This window comes from Alligator mississippiensis, chromosome 2, assembly GCF_030867095.1.
Source record: "Alligator mississippiensis isolate rAllMis1 chromosome 2, rAllMis1, whole genome shotgun sequence".
Taxonomy (NCBI): Eukaryota; Metazoa; Chordata; order Crocodylia; family Alligatoridae; genus Alligator; species Alligator mississippiensis.
The window spans coordinates 218,610,346-218,630,441 of record NC_081825.1 but is presented as its reverse complement, the minus strand read 5'-3'; the positions used below and the strand labels follow the sequence as shown (position 1 = coordinate 218,630,441).

General features: G+C 42.4%; 1 protein-coding gene across 2 annotated transcripts in view; it reads right to left on the bottom strand.

Moving 5' to 3' along the window:
- The window catches only part of TRIM44 (tripartite motif containing 44), a 108,572-nt gene that overhangs the window by 72,774 nt on the left and 15,702 nt on the right, over positions 1–20,096 (bottom strand). For both annotated transcript variants that reach the window (XR_009460090.1, XM_059722762.1), the window contains exon 3: positions 4,547–4,786. Coding sequence is in view for 1 of the 2 variants with exons in the window: in XM_059722762.1 (XP_059578745.1) it covers positions 4,547–4,786 (240 nt within the window). In the remaining variant the exon portion in view is untranslated. The remainder of the gene's footprint in view (positions 1–4,546; positions 4,787–20,096) is intronic.

Sequence of the window (20,096 nt, the reverse complement as noted above, 5' to 3'; positions counted from 1 at the left end):
TAATTTTACAGCCACATAAGGACAATCAGAATCAGGTTTACAGTCAATTTCACTTTTATGCTATTTTGTACTAACAAAATGAGACAAATGTTTGGGTTACAGTTGTCACATGGACAGGTTTATTCATTTAAATAGACTCAAGAATGAACAAAAAAAACCCAACCACAAAACTTCAGTAGAATTTGAGTATTCAAAAGGAAAAGTGGGGCAGTTCACTTTGACTTCTACATTTAGGCATGGAGTGTCATAGGTAAACTCAGTCACAGCATTGGCAAAAGTCATGTTGTAGCATAAGGGAATCCAAATGTAAATTTCTGGAACACAATGGGGCAGCTCAATTGCTGGTGTAACTGTACTGGAGTCCCTGGAGTTTAAGCAGGTACTGGTTTTCTCCTTTGTTTCTGCCCCTGAAAAGGCTGTGTAAGCTGATTCACTTCAACAGGGTTACAAAATTGTAGCCAACATCAAAGTTTGGCTCACTGGCTTTGATGCACCACTGCCTTACACCTTCTTTAGTTGCAGACAACTATAAAAAGCAAGTGTGAACTGTCATAACCCAAGGGTATGATTTTGTACGTGCTTTGGCACTGCAGAATTATTTCCCGCCACGAGGAGCTTTCTTTGCACGGTGCAATTCTCAGTTGCAAAGAGAAAACCCCGGTGCAAAGGAGTTCCCGCCATTCGCATGCAAATTTGTTCCCCACTGTTGGCCAGTTCTAAATTATTCCCACGTGGCGGCTAGCGATTGGCTTGCTAGCCGTATAAGAGGCTTGAGTGGTTTCCGCCCAAGTTGGAGATCTCCGAGAATCTCAGGAAGATCCTGAGTACCCCGATTCTGAGAATTCCGGGAGAAATCCGAGAGAATTCTGGCAAGGAGTCCGTGATCACCTCGTGGACTTCTACGTAAATCTCGGACCGACTGGTAGCCTGATCAACTACTAAGAATCTCTCCCCATCGCCGCCTAATCCCTTGACGTACCCTTCCCTGCGCGCTTTCGTTCCACGGAGCCTAGCAAACTGTGTGTGTGTGTGTGTGTGTGTGTGTGTGTGTGTGTGTGTGTGTGTGTGTGTGTGTGTGTGTGTGTGTGTGTCCAGAGCTCTTTCCGAGTTATTTCAAGAGGCTCGAGTTTTTCTACGGGTCTTGTTCGTACGAGTTTTGTAACTGCAACGTAAGTGAAGTTTTCTTCTGCCTGCACTGCAACCATCTACAGTGTAAGTAAAATAATCTTTAATCGACCGCTACGCGTCCGTGCCTAATTCTAGTCTGCCGGCCTGCATTCCCCAACCCACGTGCCAGGGCTGCTGGCCACAGCCCGCCGCACCCCCCCGAAAGCCTCAGACCGCTCCCGGCCCGTACATGAACTACCAAATTTGAATGTCACCATTTTACATCTGCTTTTTACACGCGTGTTCTTAGACAAAAGGTAACTTAGTCTCCTCTGAGTTACCTATATCCTGGAGTTGCCCAAATTTGCCAGGGTACTGCAGAGTTAGAGTACCCTCAGTGGTCCTCTTAACTCCCTACTACACATTTCTTTCCCCACAGTTCCCAGGAAGAAGAGAACAGTGGAAGAGCAGCTCACTCCAGTCCCATTTTGCAGATCACCTTATCAACCTGCCATGTCCAGGTCTTGCTCTATACCAGCTGAGATAGTTCCTTTATGTTGTTTAGATGGTGCAAAGAGATGTTAGTGTAACAGAGAAACCAGTCCATTCTGCACACCTGGAATGCATAAAATTCAAGGCAGTTCCATTCATTTCTTAATTATTTGTACTGTCATAGACCGGGGATCCATTGTGTTTCACAGAAGGTCTCCAAAGTCTGGTTCAAAAAGTATAGGAAGCTTCATAAGTGAAACTGGGACACCTTGCTTATCAGCTGACACAGCTGCTTGCTGTACAAACTCTCATTTAAGGACTTCCCTTCAAGTGCAGAAGCTCTCTATACTAGTATAGAATTAGCTGCGATCAAGATTTAACACTATTCCTCTTATGGCTGGAGAAACAATCTCCTCATGGTACCACAGTCAAAGGGATTTCTGTGGCAACTCACTGAATAATGGAAAAAGCAGCTGCAAAACAGTAACTGAGCAAAGACTACAGAGATATCAACAGTGACTCAATTGCATTTCAATCTATCTATAAAAGTGTCTGTAGTTCCCTTTATGTTGCAGGTGAATCAAAAGTTATTGAGCAGAATTAATCTATCCCCAGAGTATTAAAAATGTTTAAGCTGCAGTGCATACCTGCTGGGGATCTTTCCAACTTGAGTTTTCCCTGCTGTAACTCCAATGAAATAGCTGCAGTTTCATTTGGGCTGAATGTCACCTATTGTCTATGAAGTCAGTTTAAAAGAATACTTATATTGATTGAAGAACCAGACATCAAGCACATGAGCCTTAAAAAGGTGTTCAAGCACTTTGGTACAGGGACCATTTTCTCAAGTGTCCCTACAGTGCATAGCACAATGGTACCCTGATCTTATTTGGGGTCCTAAAATCAATACTGTAATAAAAACAAGATCCTGCAATGGAATCATAGATACTTCAACAAGTAAACATATATTTGATGCCATTAATGCTGGTTTAAATTATTACTCAGGAACTCAGAACACTGAAGCCTTGAACTGGCTCATGTATACCAATTTACCATATCATTACACGGTCTGACCAGGTCATCTTGCAATGAATACTAAACCTACAAACAGCGAGAGTTTCATGAAGCCTTTACTGTGAAAAAGACAGAGGAAAACATAAATTTAGTGGGAAAAGTTATCAACAAGGGACACGCAAATTGGTTTTGGGGGAAAAAAATGCGAACAAAAAACCCACTTTGGGCTTTTTGATCTTTTTATACAGATCAAAAAATATACTGCTTCAGGTTTGTTTTTTTTAATGTGTAGACATGCTTCCCCCCTCTCTCACATAATGAGTTGTCTTTTAAATCTTTGTGTTTCTGGTTTCAGATCAGGACTATAAGACTAGAAAGAGAAATACCAGTTGTCATTTAATATTTGTAGTACACGTGAACATACTAAGGGGTCTGGCTTTAGATGAATTTTGGGTAGTTGCTTATACAAACCCACACACTGACTATTGGATAGTTTAGTTGATAGGAGAAAAGCAGCAAACAGCAGAGAGGACAGGGAGATGTATGACGTTTTCCTCACTAAGTAAACAAATTCTAGGAGAGGAGAGAAAAGCAAACTAAGTGTAAAGTTGGTGTGTTTGGGAAAGAGGTAGTGTGTGTGTATTATAATATTATAATTAAAATACAATTATAACACACACACACACACACACACACACACACCAGGTTTAAAGAAAAATGTTATTCTCTTCAGGATGAACAATGGAAATACAACCTTTCCTGTATAAGACTTGGGCAGTATGATTATTATAAGCCAAGTTGGTTCAGTGGTTAAATCCCTCTCTTTTCACTGCTCCTTGAAAGAAGTATATAGTGTAAAGTCTTTTTGCTTTTGTGAAGTATTGCTTTGTTTTACTAGCAATGACCATTCTCTGTTATTTGGTCCTGTTATCCAGCATAGTGAGTCTACCATGAATTTTAGTATTATGAGGCTGGAGTCTTAAGAGTTTGGTAATGGATCTCCCTTCACATGCTCAGATTTATGAAATCTGGAATTTTTTTAGTCACCCCAATTTATTTAGCTATGAACTCCTTGGGCCCAATTTTCTTCTCACTTTATTCTAGATTTACACCAGTATGAAAGGAGACCTAGATCCTTTAGACTGACTCTTCCTTGCGAGTTTTCAGATATACAATTATATTGTATTGTAGCATTAATATGCCTACCTGTTCTACAAAGAACTACAACATAATGACAGTTCAGTCCTGGTGACTTCACAATGTGCATCGAACCCAAATTCCATGGCTCAGTCCCTCCGTCAGGTATGTTATGCATATCAGGAACATGGAGACTGCTTCTTTAGTCTACGCTATACTCACTCCACCCAAGAACCAGGCAGGGTAAGATGTAGCTTAAATAGGAACACAAACCCTGTGAGATCTACATGTGAGTTCTGAACAAAACAGGGAATGCCACTGACTTAGAGGCTTTGTTTTCAACATGAATGCAAATGTATATCTACAATGGTCTCATTTTGCAAAACGGGTATCCCAAAAGATTCAGGTCAGAACTCTGGCTGGTCAGGGCTCTGTGGTAACGCCACAGGCATCTACTTAATCAGCCATATTACAAGAATGTTAAAACGCTCCTTGATGGCTTGTAAAGCTGCAGCAGACTTAGAGACTTGGAGCTGCGGCACACCAGAAAGCCACTATTAAGTTGTTAAAGACATTTGGCTTTGTGCTCCTCTTAACCGTTTAGAGCATGTGGGTATCTAATGTAAGCACACAACCCATCATGTATTATTACTCACATCTTGGCTTCCCACCTTGGGCATTCAGTGGCATTTATAGACATTTTTAACACTGGCATATGTAATAGGAAAGACTCCTTTTTTGAATCTATCACAATGCTTTGCTGCCTCCTGCCAGAACCACAGCTGTTCTTAGTTGTTACCTCAGGCTTGAGCAAGGCTAGCTCACTGAAGATGTTCAGCTGCCTCTGGATCTCTACCATCTCGGTCATCAGCTTTGCCATGTGGACATTGATATCAGCCAGCACCTCAGTCACATGAGCAGTGGCCACTGCTTCTTGGAGGTCCACCAGGTGGAGAGCTTTCTGCTCTTCCTCACAGATCAGCTGCCGTACTTTATCAAACTCCTGCTGAATACACAGCTTCATCTCACTCTGGGTTACCTGCAGATCACACACAGGAAAGAGCAATTAGAAAAGGTTCATGATGTACGTGTCTGAGCTATCCCGCCTCAGTGATTACATGAAGTGACTAAATCATGAGTTAGTCCCTGCTATCCAAATATTAGAGTGTTTTACCTATACTGTGGCACCTGGGCTCAAAACAAAGGCCAGAAGAACCAGTTTCCAAAAGCCCGTTCCTTTATGGTGGAGTTCACAATTCACTTTCCTCAAATGAATCCCTGACCTCCCTCTCCATATAGGAGGTCATTTTCCAAGTAGAAAGGAAGACAGCTATAACAATTTGCTGCCACTTCGGCACAAGTTTTTTTATAATCCTCTTAAGTCCCAGGTTATTCCCGAATCTATGTTTTCAGCCCAGCAGCATAAATGTAGAAGTCTTATGGGTTGTCTATAATTAAATTGGAAGTTCAGAAAAACAAGAAAGGACTACAGGGATTAAGATAGGACAATCGACTGATGGATAGAGAGGCATGGTGAGACAAAACTGGAGGTGGTTAATAAAAGTGACAAGATCAATTACAAGATAAGAACCTAAGAAGTTGACATTATCGCAATTACCAAAGATTAGGCTAAAAACAGTAAAAGTAATTTCATTAAGCTAATTTGATTTTAACTTGGAAGGTTTAAAATTGACATATACTCTTGGTATATTGAGGTCTTCAATCATACAGCCGTAGGATAAAGACTCCAAGATTTAACAAACAAAACAATCTGGACTCTTCGTTATGACTTACAGCACTTTGTTCTACCTGCAAAATAAGTACTGGGTTCATTGGATCCTTGTTAGCAAGTGATATAGGCAAGCATATGTCAGTTATTTTTCAACATGTGTCAAACTCACCTGGGACCCTGGGCTGGATCTAGACCACAGGGCTCCTCATGGGCCTATTCCAGCCCAGAGAATGGGAGCAGCCACTGTAGCTACTACAGCAGCAGGTCCAGAGGCAGCAGCAGCAGGTCCAATAGCAATGGGAGAGCTCCAGGGACAAGGGTCTGGCAGTGGGTCTAGGGGTGCAATGGGAGACTGGTAGGAGCTGAGATGGCAAGCCAGCAGGGCCAAAGGGCCCTGTATTCTGTGGCAAGCCATGCTTTCTAAATTCCAGTAGCCCAGCAGGCAAGATAGAGAGGCTTCATGGAACAAATATTTGATACCCCTGTTTACAGCATGCACTCCCTGAAATTCTTGGGAATCTAGATATCATACGAACAACTGTCCCTCATTAAAAAACTGGAACTACCACCATAGGTTCCTTCTGCTCATGAATTTCAGCACATCTTTTATGACGAAGCTTCTCCCTCCCTCACGTCCTCCCTAATTTATATATAATCAGCTAAGTAAAGAAAGTTATGGCACTGAATTTACTTGACTACCATACACCACAGATGATGAATAGATGAAGCTACTCATGAAATGACAGAGCAGTATTTTATATTATTTAGATAACATACCTCTGCAGAAAGGTGTATGACTCAGAGCTCTGGATACCAACTTATTCTTTCATATCTGCAGAACAGATGCAGCAGGGGGAGTAGCAGTCAAGCTTTCACCAACACTAACTCAAAGTGCTTTTTGGCATACCCTTGAGTGAGGATAGGTCAGAACCTGACCTTGCTCAGGTGCAAATCAGGAACAGTTCCACTTAGATCAATGATGCAGGTGAGATTAGAGTCAGAGTCTTTGTATTAAAGCCAATAAAGGACTTCAGAATCTATATGTCACGTGTTGCAAAGCCTAATTTAGATGCCTGAACCACTGTAGGTATCCTGGCCTAGGTGCCTAGGACTCTTACACATGAAAAAGGAGAGTTACTCTTATTTAAAGAAACTATGGAGATGGTGCTCAACTTTCACACAGTAGCTTGGGGGTGAGGACATTTGTCTAGGAACAGGAAACGTAAAGTTCAAAGCCCTCTTCAGTCCGAGAGGACTGCAATTCACATTCTCCTCTCATGTTGAAGCAGTTTCACTAAGCAGAAAGGAATCAAGATTCCGGGATGAAAGTGAGAGAGAAAATGTAAGGAATATGATTTGTTGCTTAGTGGGAGCAGGAAATCCTGGCTTGTGGCCTTTGCTCTCAGCTCTGTTTCTGTATTTTACTGGATGGCTCAAATGCAAAAATGAATAAACAGCACAGTACAGTTCCCTTTACACATGTGGGCCCTCCTCATCACGCTTCAGTCTCACCAACTCATCTTACACTCTTTCTGATCAAAGGAATCTTGCAGTTATGGCTGCCAAGAGACCTGGCTTCAGTGGGAGCACTCTCTGGCACATGGGAGATATGGAAGACCTCTGAAGCTGAGGAAGGCATTGAACCTGGGACTTCTGCTCTTCAGCAAGTGTTCTAGCAACTCAGCTGTTACATAAAGTAGGGTAGCAGTATCAACACCATCATCTCCTCACTGGCTGCACTGTGAAAAATTGGAAATGATTGTGCTCTGTTAGAAGCCTAGTCCTGTCTGCATGTTCTGGGTGGGTTTTGGGGATGGGAAGCTTATTGTATTGGACCTCTCATAGGACAAAGCACAGTGGTACCTACTTTCTGGGTCCCAACAGAGCTTTTCAGGAATGCACAGATGCAAAACTGTAGGTGCCTACAGAAGTTTAGAGTCAGAGTCAAACAGGGAGATGCCTTATAAATTAGGCACCTCCAGGGTCAGGCAGCTACTGAGTGGTTGGGTTTTTCTTATTGTAGTTTTGAACCAGGATCTTAAACCCACCAAAATTCTTATTGGGTCTTAACACATGTACATTAATAATATGCATTTTTAAAGGGATATCAAGATGCTAGAATGACTCTCAAAACAGAGAACAACAGGAACACATTTGTTACCCTGACAGCCAATTTTAACACTTTTCATGCAGAGGATTCTGTTAATCCTGACGAACATTCACTTTCCTCTGAGCAAGAGCCTGAAATTTAATGCATAAATTCACACTTCCTAAATAGGACACCCTGCAAAAACCTTCAGAATATGGCACAGTTTCTCTATATATTTTTGTACTTTAACAAAAAAATTATATTATTTCAATTTATTTAAAAACCATATAATAAGCATCTCTTGTGGACTTTGGATGCCATATTCACATACAAAGGCCATATACATGTCACCTAAGTCAATAAAAAGAGCTCCTTATTTTCCTATCCAAAATACTCAAAAGTGGGGGGGGGAGGGAGGAGAGGGTGGGAGGGTGGATGCATTTCCCTGACCTCACTCAGAGCTTGCCTGCCATGACTTGAAATGGGAGAAATGATGAGGGTTATTCCCCAAGTGAGGTGAGATGCCACTGACCACCAGGATGGAATTTAACGTGTTCTGTTTATTGAGTGATTGTTACAAAGTCTTAATGAGCCATGCTTATTGCTCATTAACAGGGATGCACTTTCCTCATCATCCGAGTCGTGCTTGTTGTCCTTTAACAGGGATGCAGTTCCCTCACTACCTCATCAAATTTCCCTGTGATCCCCTCACCCTAATTTCCTTCTCTAACGTTTTCTTTCCAGGGTCCCTGGAACTGTCTTTGGCCACCCTCACTCCCTGCGACCCCTCGGGTAAGTACTCCACTGCTCACCAGTCGGGTGTCGATTTGTGGTCCTTCAGGTTTATGCGTTTCCATTCTGTCCGTCATCCACCGTGGACTCCTTTCTCTCTCTCCAAGTGCCCTGAGGACAAGATCCTGTCCATCGCTGTCTGCCTTTTAAGTATGGTGGCCACTTTCATCTCTCTTATTTCCACCTGGTGTGTAGATCCTCGTCAGCTGGGTCCAGTCGGCTACCAACATTGTCTTTTTCGTGACCCCGTCCCCTTCAGCAACCCGAGTCCCATGATTTTCCTCAAATAACAGGGTTTCTACCTTAACACCCTGTTATAGTAATAAAATAATACTAATGTACTTTAATTTGTATGATGAGATTCTGGGCTCCCAAGTAGTAAGTGTTGCACAAACTCTTACTACCAATAAGAAATCTCTGTCCTAGGTGGTTCCCAATATTTCCAGACCCACAACTTCATTTCTAGTAGGCTTGTGTTTTTATTCCCATTTCAAACCTGAGTCTTCCAAAAGAACTTCCATAGCATTCATGATCCCATGTGGGGTTGTGATCCCTAATTTGGGAATCACTATTAAAAGACCTTTTAATCAAAAGAGACAAAACCAAAAGAAGTATTCTCTTCATCTTACAGATTGGAAACCAAGAAAAAGAAAGATTAGAAGTTCAGCAGGTATTAAAAATGTTTTTCCAATGATCTCAGCTTGTTAGATTTGTCACATTCACTCAGTACCTAACTGTAAGTGATCCTGTTAGAGCCTCTTGGTACTGAGCTATCTGGAAAAACTGGTCCTAGGTGACTTAATGAAGGTCACATTTAAAGACTGATGCACAACAAATACAAATATCTGGATTCCTATCCCAGTGCCTCCACCACAACCCATTCTTCCTCTCTCAGAGCTTACCACATGACTGGTCAACAGTCCTAAATCCTGCATCATCAGGGCTCCTTCTGCTCTTTTCCTCAGACTTTAAAGTAAAATGAAGCTCTCATGCTCATGCATCATGGCTAAATTTAAACGCCAAGTTGAAGTTTGAAGAGACTGCATCTACACTGGCAAACCTGAAATCATAATTCACAGCACACACTGTTTCACTGATGTTAACAGTGGTGGATAGGCTGCAGTTAAGTGATGCAGTGACAAGAGTACATCCACATGCATGTCCCTTACCACTGCATACGCCCATAATGAATGTGCAATCAGTTTCTTCTAGCACAGAGTGAGGAGATCTTAGAGATCCTGGATTTCAATAGGAAAAAAAAACCTAACAACTTTTCTTTATTGAAGACCCCAATACCATGCTTTGTCCATGGAAAGTGCCTGAAAGCCAGGGCAGTCTATGATGAACAATGGTGTTAACATGCTCTGTGTGAAACACTGCTCAGTACACAGGCAGCCATGGGCTCCCTAGCTAAAACTGGGAGTTACTTTCACGGACTGTCCAACAAAGAGTGAACTACAGTAATTCAATCATATGCTGCATTTATTTCATGCAAAAACCTCAATTCAGGTAAAGTCACAGTCAAAAGGAGCATGACCTTATCTCAGAAGGGTATTCCATGCTCCTCAGGGGACAGAATGTCTTTATCTGTGTCTTGTGCAGCAGCAACAATATGGTCAGACTTTAGGAAAACTAAGCTGTGATCTTATTTCCACATTTACGTAAATGCACTTAGATCAAGCAGAATCTGTAAGGTAAGGTCATCCCTATGCAAAAGCCATGCAGACTAACAGATGTAGGTGTTGTAACAGGGAGACTGAATGCTCAGTATGGATGGATGGGCGTGCATAGTAAGATCCCCTTCCCACTTACAGAACAAGATGGTTTTAGTGAGTATCTATGACGTATGCACAGTTTGAGAATAGGAAAAAAACAGCTGAATGTCAGAATTAATGTATTACTTCAGGTTCAGATGAACTGGGGTGGGAGAGAACACAGCCTTCCTAAATCCAACTGATTTTTGAAGAGTCATAAACAACCCAATTAGCCAAAGCAGTATTCAGCTGCCCTGACTATGAGATCATACTTTTTCTCTGCAATCCCACCACCTTCTGGATCAAGTGAGGCAGGGGCCTTGCCTACTGCTTCTCTCTCACTACACAGTACAAAGCAGATCTGCTCAGCACACTGAATTAGGCAGATGCCCAAGCCAAAAAAAAAAAAAAAAAGCATGCAATCCTGTTATTAAAGGCTATGTTATAATGCAATTGTATAAGGGGGGTAAACTAAGGTTGTGCAAGTAGCTTTACATTTGGCACTTCCTACATTTTGAGCACTTGATTTTGCAACCTTATATATTTAGCTTGTATGTTCAGTCTCCTAGTTTTGTTTTGTTTTTTAAGTAACTCAGACCAATAGAAATGCCCCATATGGCCTCTTACTGTCACCCACAAGGGCACCACTAGAGTTGGAGTCTGACACACAAACCTCTGTCACCTTGCGTGAATGCAGAAGATGGTAGCAGTAGACTATCATCCTCTGTGTGGACAAGCAATGGAGGGATATAACACATGCTGTGCCAGAGGATTTCATAAGCATTAGGTAACAGCAGAACAGAGGAATGGTTTTAATCAATAATCTTGGGCACTAGTTCCTAGTGAGCTAGGAATGAAGCATGCTCTTATTAGTCCAAGCCCTTTTGGTTTATTCCCTCCCAAGCCATCATGGCTATAAATGGCTGTTGTCCTTGGAGCAAGATCAGCCACGCCAGGATATATTCTCTCTCCTGCTTAGTCCCATCTCGCTCCTCATTCCAATCTACTTGTTTCTCTCCCCAGTCCAATTCTCACAGCTCTTAAAGATAATCAACTTGTGCATATACCATCCCCACAGAAGGTGGCACAGGGAAATTCCCAGGGCATGAAGACTGGGTCCCTAGAGCCCCAGGATGAGCTGCTCAGGGTGGCTGGAAAGCGTGGGCAGTTCTGGGCTGCCTGTGCTGTCCTGCCATAAATGAACAGATGTCCATTGCAAAAAATCAGCAAAAAATTGTTACTACCAACTGGGTCACGGGTCACAGCCACAGTTCAGGGCATTTGTGGCATGGCAATCCATCTGTTTGCACTCTGTGCTACCATAAAAATGTTTATAGCAGCACAAAGGTGACTTCTGTTTGCAGCCCATCTCTTCTCCACCCCTAGGTCCTTATCCCCATCTCATTCTCCTTGCCTACCCATTATACCCCAAACTGCTTGCCCAGCCAATCCCAGTTCCTATGTCCTGACTCCTCAATTCAATCCATTTTCTGGTCCAGGTCTCCCCCCTCATAGTTCATCTACTCCCTTTCTTCACCTGCCCCTGGCCTCCGGTTATCCTCACCTCATCCTGTCCCTATCCTCTCTCTTAAGATAACTTTCAGTCTCCCCCTCCCTGGTTTCTCATCCATTACCAGTTCCCAGACCCAGTTTTCTAGTCCAACTACATCTACCTGTCTACCCACTCCAGTTTACAATCCCTTCCAACTCAGTTATTTTCTCCCCATCTTAGTCCCATGTGGCCCCTTACTCCAATCCACTCCTTTCTCTTCCTGGCCTGATTTTTGTCCCTTTCATGCTTCATACTTTACCTACAATGTAGATGGATTACTGAAGACACAAAGGAGGCAGGCTCTCTGCTCTCAATGCCAGGTCCTAGTCTCAACTTAAGCTAAAGCAGCAATTACAGAGAAGTTGTACTTTGCTCTTGCATCCTTGAGCTGGAGAATGCTCCGCTACTCTCTGGGGATAGCACATGCACAATTTGGTTAATTTTAACAGCTGAGAGATGAAGCAGGTTCTTTTCATCTGTGGCACTAATGCGCATGCAGGCTGGTCAGCACTAGAAGTAACAAACACAGTGAGCCCAGAATTTTAAAAATTTGGCTGCTAAGAACAAAATAAGTGGGGGTGGGAAAGTTTTAGTCTCTGAATCACTGGCATTTCCAAAGATGTGACATACTCCTAGCATAGAAAAATCTGATAGAGTCCTGAACAACCAAAACCAGGGTGGAAAGTAATTGAAAGTATCAGGCACCCTTAAAAGGTGGCACTACCAAATTTGCCGATATTATAGTTAAAAAAAAACCAAAAAACCCCCCTGAGATCAAGACACAACAGTCTCATAGGTATAATTCTTTTAACTGGCAACACTTAACCCCTGATCACCAGCAAGGCTGTTACCAGCCCGTAACTGGACATACAGTACTTTTACTTTTAATTAGCATTGTCAGAAAATGATGAAAACGTATGCTGGAAGGTCTCCTGGAAAAAATATTCATGGGGCATCCTCCAGCAAAAACTCTCCAGGGTCAAGGGCAGGAAGCAGCACAAACATAAAGCCGAAATGCCTCACCCACTTCAGAAGCATTCATCCTATTAGCCAGACTTCCTGCCAGGTATAAAGGAAGCCATTCTGTGCCTCACCTTACGAGGGGAGGATTGAAATGAAGCTAGAATATAAAGTACAGATCTAATAATAAAAAATCAAGGTACAGGCATCATCTCCGGTGTTCATTTGAATGGTCAGCATTCTGAAAAGAAAGAAGAAAAAACCTAGTGGGAGAGGATAGCACCTTTGAGTCTGCCCTATCCCAGCCAACACAGTAGCAGCAGGCCCTGTAGTGAAGGCACATCAGGGTTTTGAAATTCATAAGAAAGGAGTGAGAATTTCTGTATTTGTTCTTACTGTATTTATCCGGTTACCTTGCAGGGTGTTATGGGGGCGGCGTATTTTGTTGTTGTTGTTTTGAGGAATCTAATTAGAGAGCTGGATCTGAGCACTAGAAAGACTCTCTGCACACATTTCTTCCAAAAACTGGCTAGCATAATGGCCTTGTTTCAAGTGAGTTTGCAATCTCAACATAATCCCCTAATCAGCTTCTCTCTTCACTTCTCTACAGCGGGGACAGAAAGAAGGAAGGAACAAGGTTGTATAGCCAACCAGATTCCATTGCTTGTTCAAATGACAAAGCAGTGGTACCTACTGGACATCTTCTAATCAGGTACCTGCAGTTAAGGTATCAGCTCTTTATGTACAGAAAATTCAGGATCTTTCTTTAGTGGTGAACAAGATGGGAGAGAAGGTAACTTGATTTAGTCCTCATACGCATGTGCAGTATGAGAACATGTGATCATGAAATTATAGATTACTTTAGAAATATAGATTACTTAACCGCAGGGCTCCCCTCCTGCCAAATGTCTGGACCTGTGGGGGGCTCCAGACCCTGCGTGCTGGATTGAGCACATGATTCCAGGGCACGGAGGAAGCGCTGGGCCAGAAGGGGACGATGCCAGACCCCAGGGCCCAATTCTGGCATGTGGGACTGGATCCAACCCACAAGCCTGCCCCACATTACTCATCTGGTCTGCAGGGCCAAAAGTTGAGCACCACCGGACTGCTCCATTTGCAAACACCCCTAGAATGCTCTGGGCAGATGTCAAGAAGGAAAAATTAAACAACTATAAATCTTGCCTTTCCTAACTTCTGAGTACTGAATTAGCACCAATATGTTCTTTGAAGACTTTGGTGTGTTATTTAATGTATTTCAGCCTGCAGAGTGAGGCCTTACAGTCAACTTGATGGCATTTCTATTGATTCGTGAGATAGTGTGCATGACACATTTTAACACAGAAAACTCAAGACACAGAAGTGACAGGAACTGCAATCAAGTCACAGAACCTGAAATAAAATAATTGGGATTAAAGGAGACAGTGCAAAGCAACTGCAGGAGCAATTACAAGAATGCCAAAAAGACTACTCTAAATGCCAGGGCCTAAACACCAGCAGTACAGTAAAACTGCAAACAGCAACAAGTAACTAACCCAGAGTCAAATCAAGTCTGTGGCAAAGAGGGAGTTGAATTTATACCTTCAGGCTCATAAGGCCTTATTCTCCTTTGTTTTATACCATATGCAGACATTGGCACAAGATGTTGTATAGGGGGATAGTATCTTCCGATAGAACATACATAAATGACTGCTGCAGCTACCTCTATGACACCAGCAATCATCCTAAGCACACCATTAGATCCATCATCTACAACCAAGTTAGAACTGTATCTGATCTGATCCCACTGACTGGGATGCACACTGAAGGGATCTGAAATGGGGCTTCCTACACTTAGAATGGACTCTCCAAACCAGAGCCACTCAAATTAACAGCCAAACTCAGACCTCAGTCCGACCTGCTATAATACCAACCATGTGACAAAGGCAACAGAATTCCTCTGGCTGCCATCTACAGTTTGAACACTTTGAATACATCATTAAATGGCCTCCAGCCCCTCCCAGAAAATGACAACCATCTCAAAGCAACCTTGGATTTAGCCAATCTGTGGCAAGTGTGCCATAAGAGACACAGGCAGCCTCTGTGTGGCATGAGGCAGATCAGGGAGGAAGCAAGGAGCACAGCTGTAGAATGGGCAGAGAGATGAAAGCAGAGAAGCAGGTCAGACAGAGAAAGGGGACTGGAGTAGTACTTGCAGAGGGTGTGGGTCTTAATTTGTACCATGTTGCCAAAAATGTTGACCCACACTGGACTATGGGTTACTGCACTAGTTTTGAAACTCCAGATGTTTATTCCTAGGTCCTTTGACAAGTTTACTGTCTCATTTATCCCTACTGACCACTCTAATCCTTTTGCTCCTTTTAGCAATGCCCATTCCCATCCTTTCCTTTATATTTAAATTAGTCTCCATTTCATACCTATTCCTTCTCCAAGTCCATTCATAGCATCTGACAAAGAAGGCTGTCTTCTGAAAGCTCATACCTCTGAACCAGTTAGTCCCAAAGATGCCACCCTGCTCTACCTTCTATAGTCCTATAGTAGCGGTGGCCTCAACTAACAGACATTCAGTTCCTGTGCTAAACACCTGTCAGACAAAAGGACATTAACTCCCCTCCAATTAAAATTGCAGTCTCCACTCATAATTCAAACCAATCCAAGCAATTTCAAGAACAGTCATTCACAAGACATCTCAGTTCATCTGTTTACAATGCTATTTAGTCCCATTAAAAATGATGGCTCTGACAATAGCTCAGCATTGCATTAGTACATTGTGTGTTTGGCTTTGATGGCTACATGTCCAAAGTATGAGGTCAGTGTAAATGGAGGTTAACGAACAGCAACTGCTTAGAACAAAGCTGAGCAGATACACACTATGGGCATCCAGCCAACATGTTATTGTTGGCCCAAACTTCTTGCCCAACTGGTGTTCCTGAACTGGCGGTTGGGAGGGCACCATCTGGCAGGCTGGCCACAATGCAGCCCCACATGGGAAAGAAGCTTGACCCAGGCCTGTGGAGAGGGAAGGGGGAGTGACCTGGCCCCATGTGGGGGAGGAACGGGTGTGGCCAGGCCCCAAGCCAGTCCCATGGAGGGGAGAGGGTATGCCCCAGAGAAGGGGGCATGATTAAGACCCAACCTGGCCTGTGGGGAGATAAGGGGGTATGGCCCAACTCAACCTGACTCTGCAGGAAGAAACGGGGTGTGGCCAGGCCCTAACCCAGTCCCACGGGGGGTGGAACATGGCCCAACTCCAATCCAGAAACAGGGTGAGGGCCTGGCCACTAACACAAATGAAACTGCACCAATGGTAGCTCTAACGTGGGAGATTTTAACAGTGGAGGACAGACGAGGAAATCTAATGTAAATTAAGCCAGAGTTGATCAGAAGAATTAAACCCAATTCCTACTGGATTACACAGCGAAGGAGCAATCTACCTAGTGAATTTCCAAATGGAGCCTCACCTGCAACCTGCAGGGAAAGCGTTACATCATCAACTCCAATTGTTACATTTTCTTTGCCTAGTAAATTCAGGATTAAACAGTCTCTAGACAAGATCTCAGTGAAAATGCAGCAACACAAGGACAGATCAAAGAAATAAGCCCATCCCTTTAAGAGTGTGCTCTTGGCTAAACCACATATATGTCACCATAAAAGCTGCCTCAGCCCTAAGCACTCAGAAAAGTGATCTTTTGCTGCCCAGGGACTCTTCATTTGAACTGAAAAAAATAATTCCTTGGAACAAAGCTACACAGTACGTATTGAATAAAGCTTTCCAGAAACAGAATGTTAACTAGGGACTCAACTGTTCCATGCCGATCGGTTACACAGCTAATGTGCTGTTCAGACAACACATGCCACATTTCTGACCTCTGATCGTATGACACTATCGTATTTCTCCAAGTGTTTGATAAAGGTCCTGGCTACCAGTCACAATTGATCAAGCCACTTTCAGGCTTACCCAGCCATACACCATCCTTGGATTCCAAACAAACTTTCTTTCCCAAGAGTTTTACAAACCGAGGGCCCAACACCCCTCCCACAGAAATCTGTTGGGAAATTTCCACAGCCTCCAGTTGGTAGCAAGACTGGGCCCAGAGGTCCCTTTTCATTCGCCAATGAAACAGAGCAGATTACTAAGAGGGTATGGCTCAGGAAAATGTAAAATAAAGAGAAAGACAATAGGAGGGGAAAGCCAATAGCTAGGGCACTAAGTCTGAACTCAGAAAATCAAGTTTAGTTCCCCTAGACTCCCTATGTGACAGCAGGCAAGTTCTTTGTCTCTCCTTGTGCTTCATTTCCCCATCTGTAAAGTGGAGATGGCAGCGCTGCTTATGACATATGGTGCTATGAAGGTGAGTACATTAACAATCATGAGACGCTCATATGCTAAGGTACATTAGCATCCGAGATAATTATTACTGGAGAGAGACAGAAGAACATGCTATTCAACAGAAGTGCTAGAGGGTAGTTACACTGGTATACAAAAAAGTGACATAGTACTGGATACTTAGCTAGCATCAGCATTACCAGCTTTGTTTTTTGCTATATTTAACCATCTGTGGCAATTAGACTTGTTTTGCATCTCCCTTGAGAATGAGCACATTCAGCAATAGCACCTTTCCATCCACTGTGGTAAGGCCTGGTTTCTACACGGACCAAAGGGAAAAATACTCTTCCTACTCAGTCATAAATCCCCTTCCTGGGAGGGCATCCATCCAAAAAAAAGACTGAATTGGTTTGACTTTATTTTGCCTGCAAGATCTTACAAAGTCACAGCAATGCCAAAAGCATTTTAAAAATCCAGTTATTTCTGTCCACAGTAACATAGCATTGTCAATATTATTAGAGCCATTTTCTCTGTGGGAATTTTATTACAGATCAATACAATTTGTGTTACTTGTCAGGAAGATTAGTAATTGGATGACTACCAACAAGACCCTTCTCCATCCTGCTGCTATTCTCTACCCAACTTCTTTCTCCTTTCTGTAAGTTCTTCTTGGCATATAACAAGACAGTGAGTGATCCCAGAGCTGAAATGAGATTCAATGCTTGATCATTATCTAAAAGATAGTTCCCCTCAATTCATAAAGAAATTCAGGGTTATGCCCCTTTGCTTAAGACATGCTAGACACTCAGCCCAAACTAAACAGGGGAAAGAATTAGGAAGGGGACGAAAAGACTGTCAAATAACACTCAGCAGCTTTATCGCTATTATCATAGTAAAGTTTTATATGTAGGCACAGAGACTCCTAAATTAAATGTCAAATATCATCTGGTGTTGGAAATATGAAGTGTAGTCGCCTATAGGGAAAAAGTGTCTGACAGCTCCACTCTGCTTGTCAAAATAGCATTTGCCTCATAATCTGCGATTCATATGCCCAAACAGCTAGTTGCCAGAAAAATGCTACTGGAGACTACTCGCTAAAGCTTAGAGCAAAAAGAGGACAAAGAAAAAAACCTTAAGTAGGGTGATTTTTTAAAACTGTATTGAGCTGCTTAATGTGTTTTCCTGCTAATACTAATCAAGCAGATTATTTATTATACAGAATATTTCACATTTGAGGAAAAATGATGATTAAAGATCAATTAATCTTTTCTTCCTGCCTTTTTCTGCATCTTCCTCCACCGTTTAAGAATCTTGCAACTGTTTCACTTTTTAGACAAGTCCTGGACTGTTGTTGCCTTTTTTCCAAGCTGGCTCCAGAAAGGCTGCCAACTGGAGTTTAAAGTCTAGTTAATTGCTTCAGTGCACTGACTTCCTCTTTGTATAGGGAGTGTACAGATATACACAAAATCCCAAGACAGGCTCATACCAGCTGTCATTTTAATACAGCTACCCTGTCAGCCAGTTTAGTAAAAACTAAATTCTGTATAAAAGAGAAAGAATTTTTTACATTCAGGGACTGCTGTATTTGTTACTTTTGTAATTATATAAACATAAACAAACTATACAATGATCAGGGTACTCATGCAAAATCCAGGCCGATGACTGTCTGGATTTTAAGGTGAAATACTCAGGAGAGAAAGTTAGTTTTCAGAAAAGCAAGATAATTTAGAGGGCTCCCAGTTTTCCTAGCTGTCTGATCCTGGCAGTTGAGAGGCACCCTTGGCTCTCATTAACCACAGCAGGAGTTAAGGATGCTTAATAACTCATAAATTACAGACATCATTCTGTGCCTGTATGTACTAATCTACTGGGATTATGTTGAACTCTTGTCTGTAGCAGCTCAAGATATGAGCAGGATGGTTAAGCAGTGGAACAGATTACCTAGCATGCCCATGGAAGCTCTGTTGCTCTGAAGTTTTAACTGCAGGTTACACAAACAATTTCTTTGGAATGGTTTGCAAACGTGAAAGATAATCCCTCTTTGAGCAGGGGGTTGGACTAACTTTGGGACCTCCTGAGATCCCTTCCACTCCTATCGTTCTATGATTCTAAGACATACTACAAGAGGAGAACATAGGTTTAGAGTAATTACAGGGTTAGTCTTTTTATATGTGGAGCCCAGGTAGGAGCAGGACTCCCAAATTACCAGATGGGGGCTACCCTCATTTTCCATAAAGTGGCAAGGTACAGGAATGCAGTTTAGACAGGGAATTTCTTGGACCATGTGGGGCAGCTAAACTTTTGCCTGTGCCCTCCTATTTTATGTTAATTCAGGCTAGGCCTCCTATAAATGTGTGTTTGGATTTTTTTGATGGTACAACAGAAAAACACTTATTCCAATTATACACACCTGTATTAAATTGCTTATCAAACAGCAGATCCAATAATCACACCAAAAATGAATTAGCTTCACCACCACAAAGAGGGGAGTAATGGCAGGCCTGAAGGAGAACAAACTCAGGTTGTCACAGACCAAATGGATTCCAAAGGCTTCTCACCAAATGTCTTCTTTGGTCCTTAAATACTTCAGAATAAAGGTCTGCATTATCAGGAGCCAGGCATTAAAAAAATTATCTTCAGTGAGGGGATAGAAGAATGGGATACAGGTTGAGTAACAGACTCTTAACATTTCAGCTGAACCACCAGGAATGTACTTATCAGTAATCTAACCAAGTTCCCTCTCCACTCCACCCCTCTTGTTCTACTTCCATTCAAGATATCACACCAACATGTGAAACAAAAGGGTATTTTCAGGAACCAATTTATAACCCTGAGACTTACAAGTGAAAGAAAAAATCTTAGCATGTTGTACCTTAAAATATATATTATACCTATTCTATCCACTATCCTCAGGACCTTGGAGGAATTGCTGGTCCTTGTGACCTTTTTTAATTAAAGAAATAAAAGGATATTTAAAAAGAGGGTGCAGAGATGGTGGGGAGAAGTTGCTGGAATCCATCCAAGTCTTAGCAGGGAAGGGCTGCTAGATTTATATTAGATGAAATCATAAATCTTCATCCACCCTTTTCAGAGCACTAATGCTAAAAATAACTACAATGCCTGCGGGATTTCAACATTTGGATTAA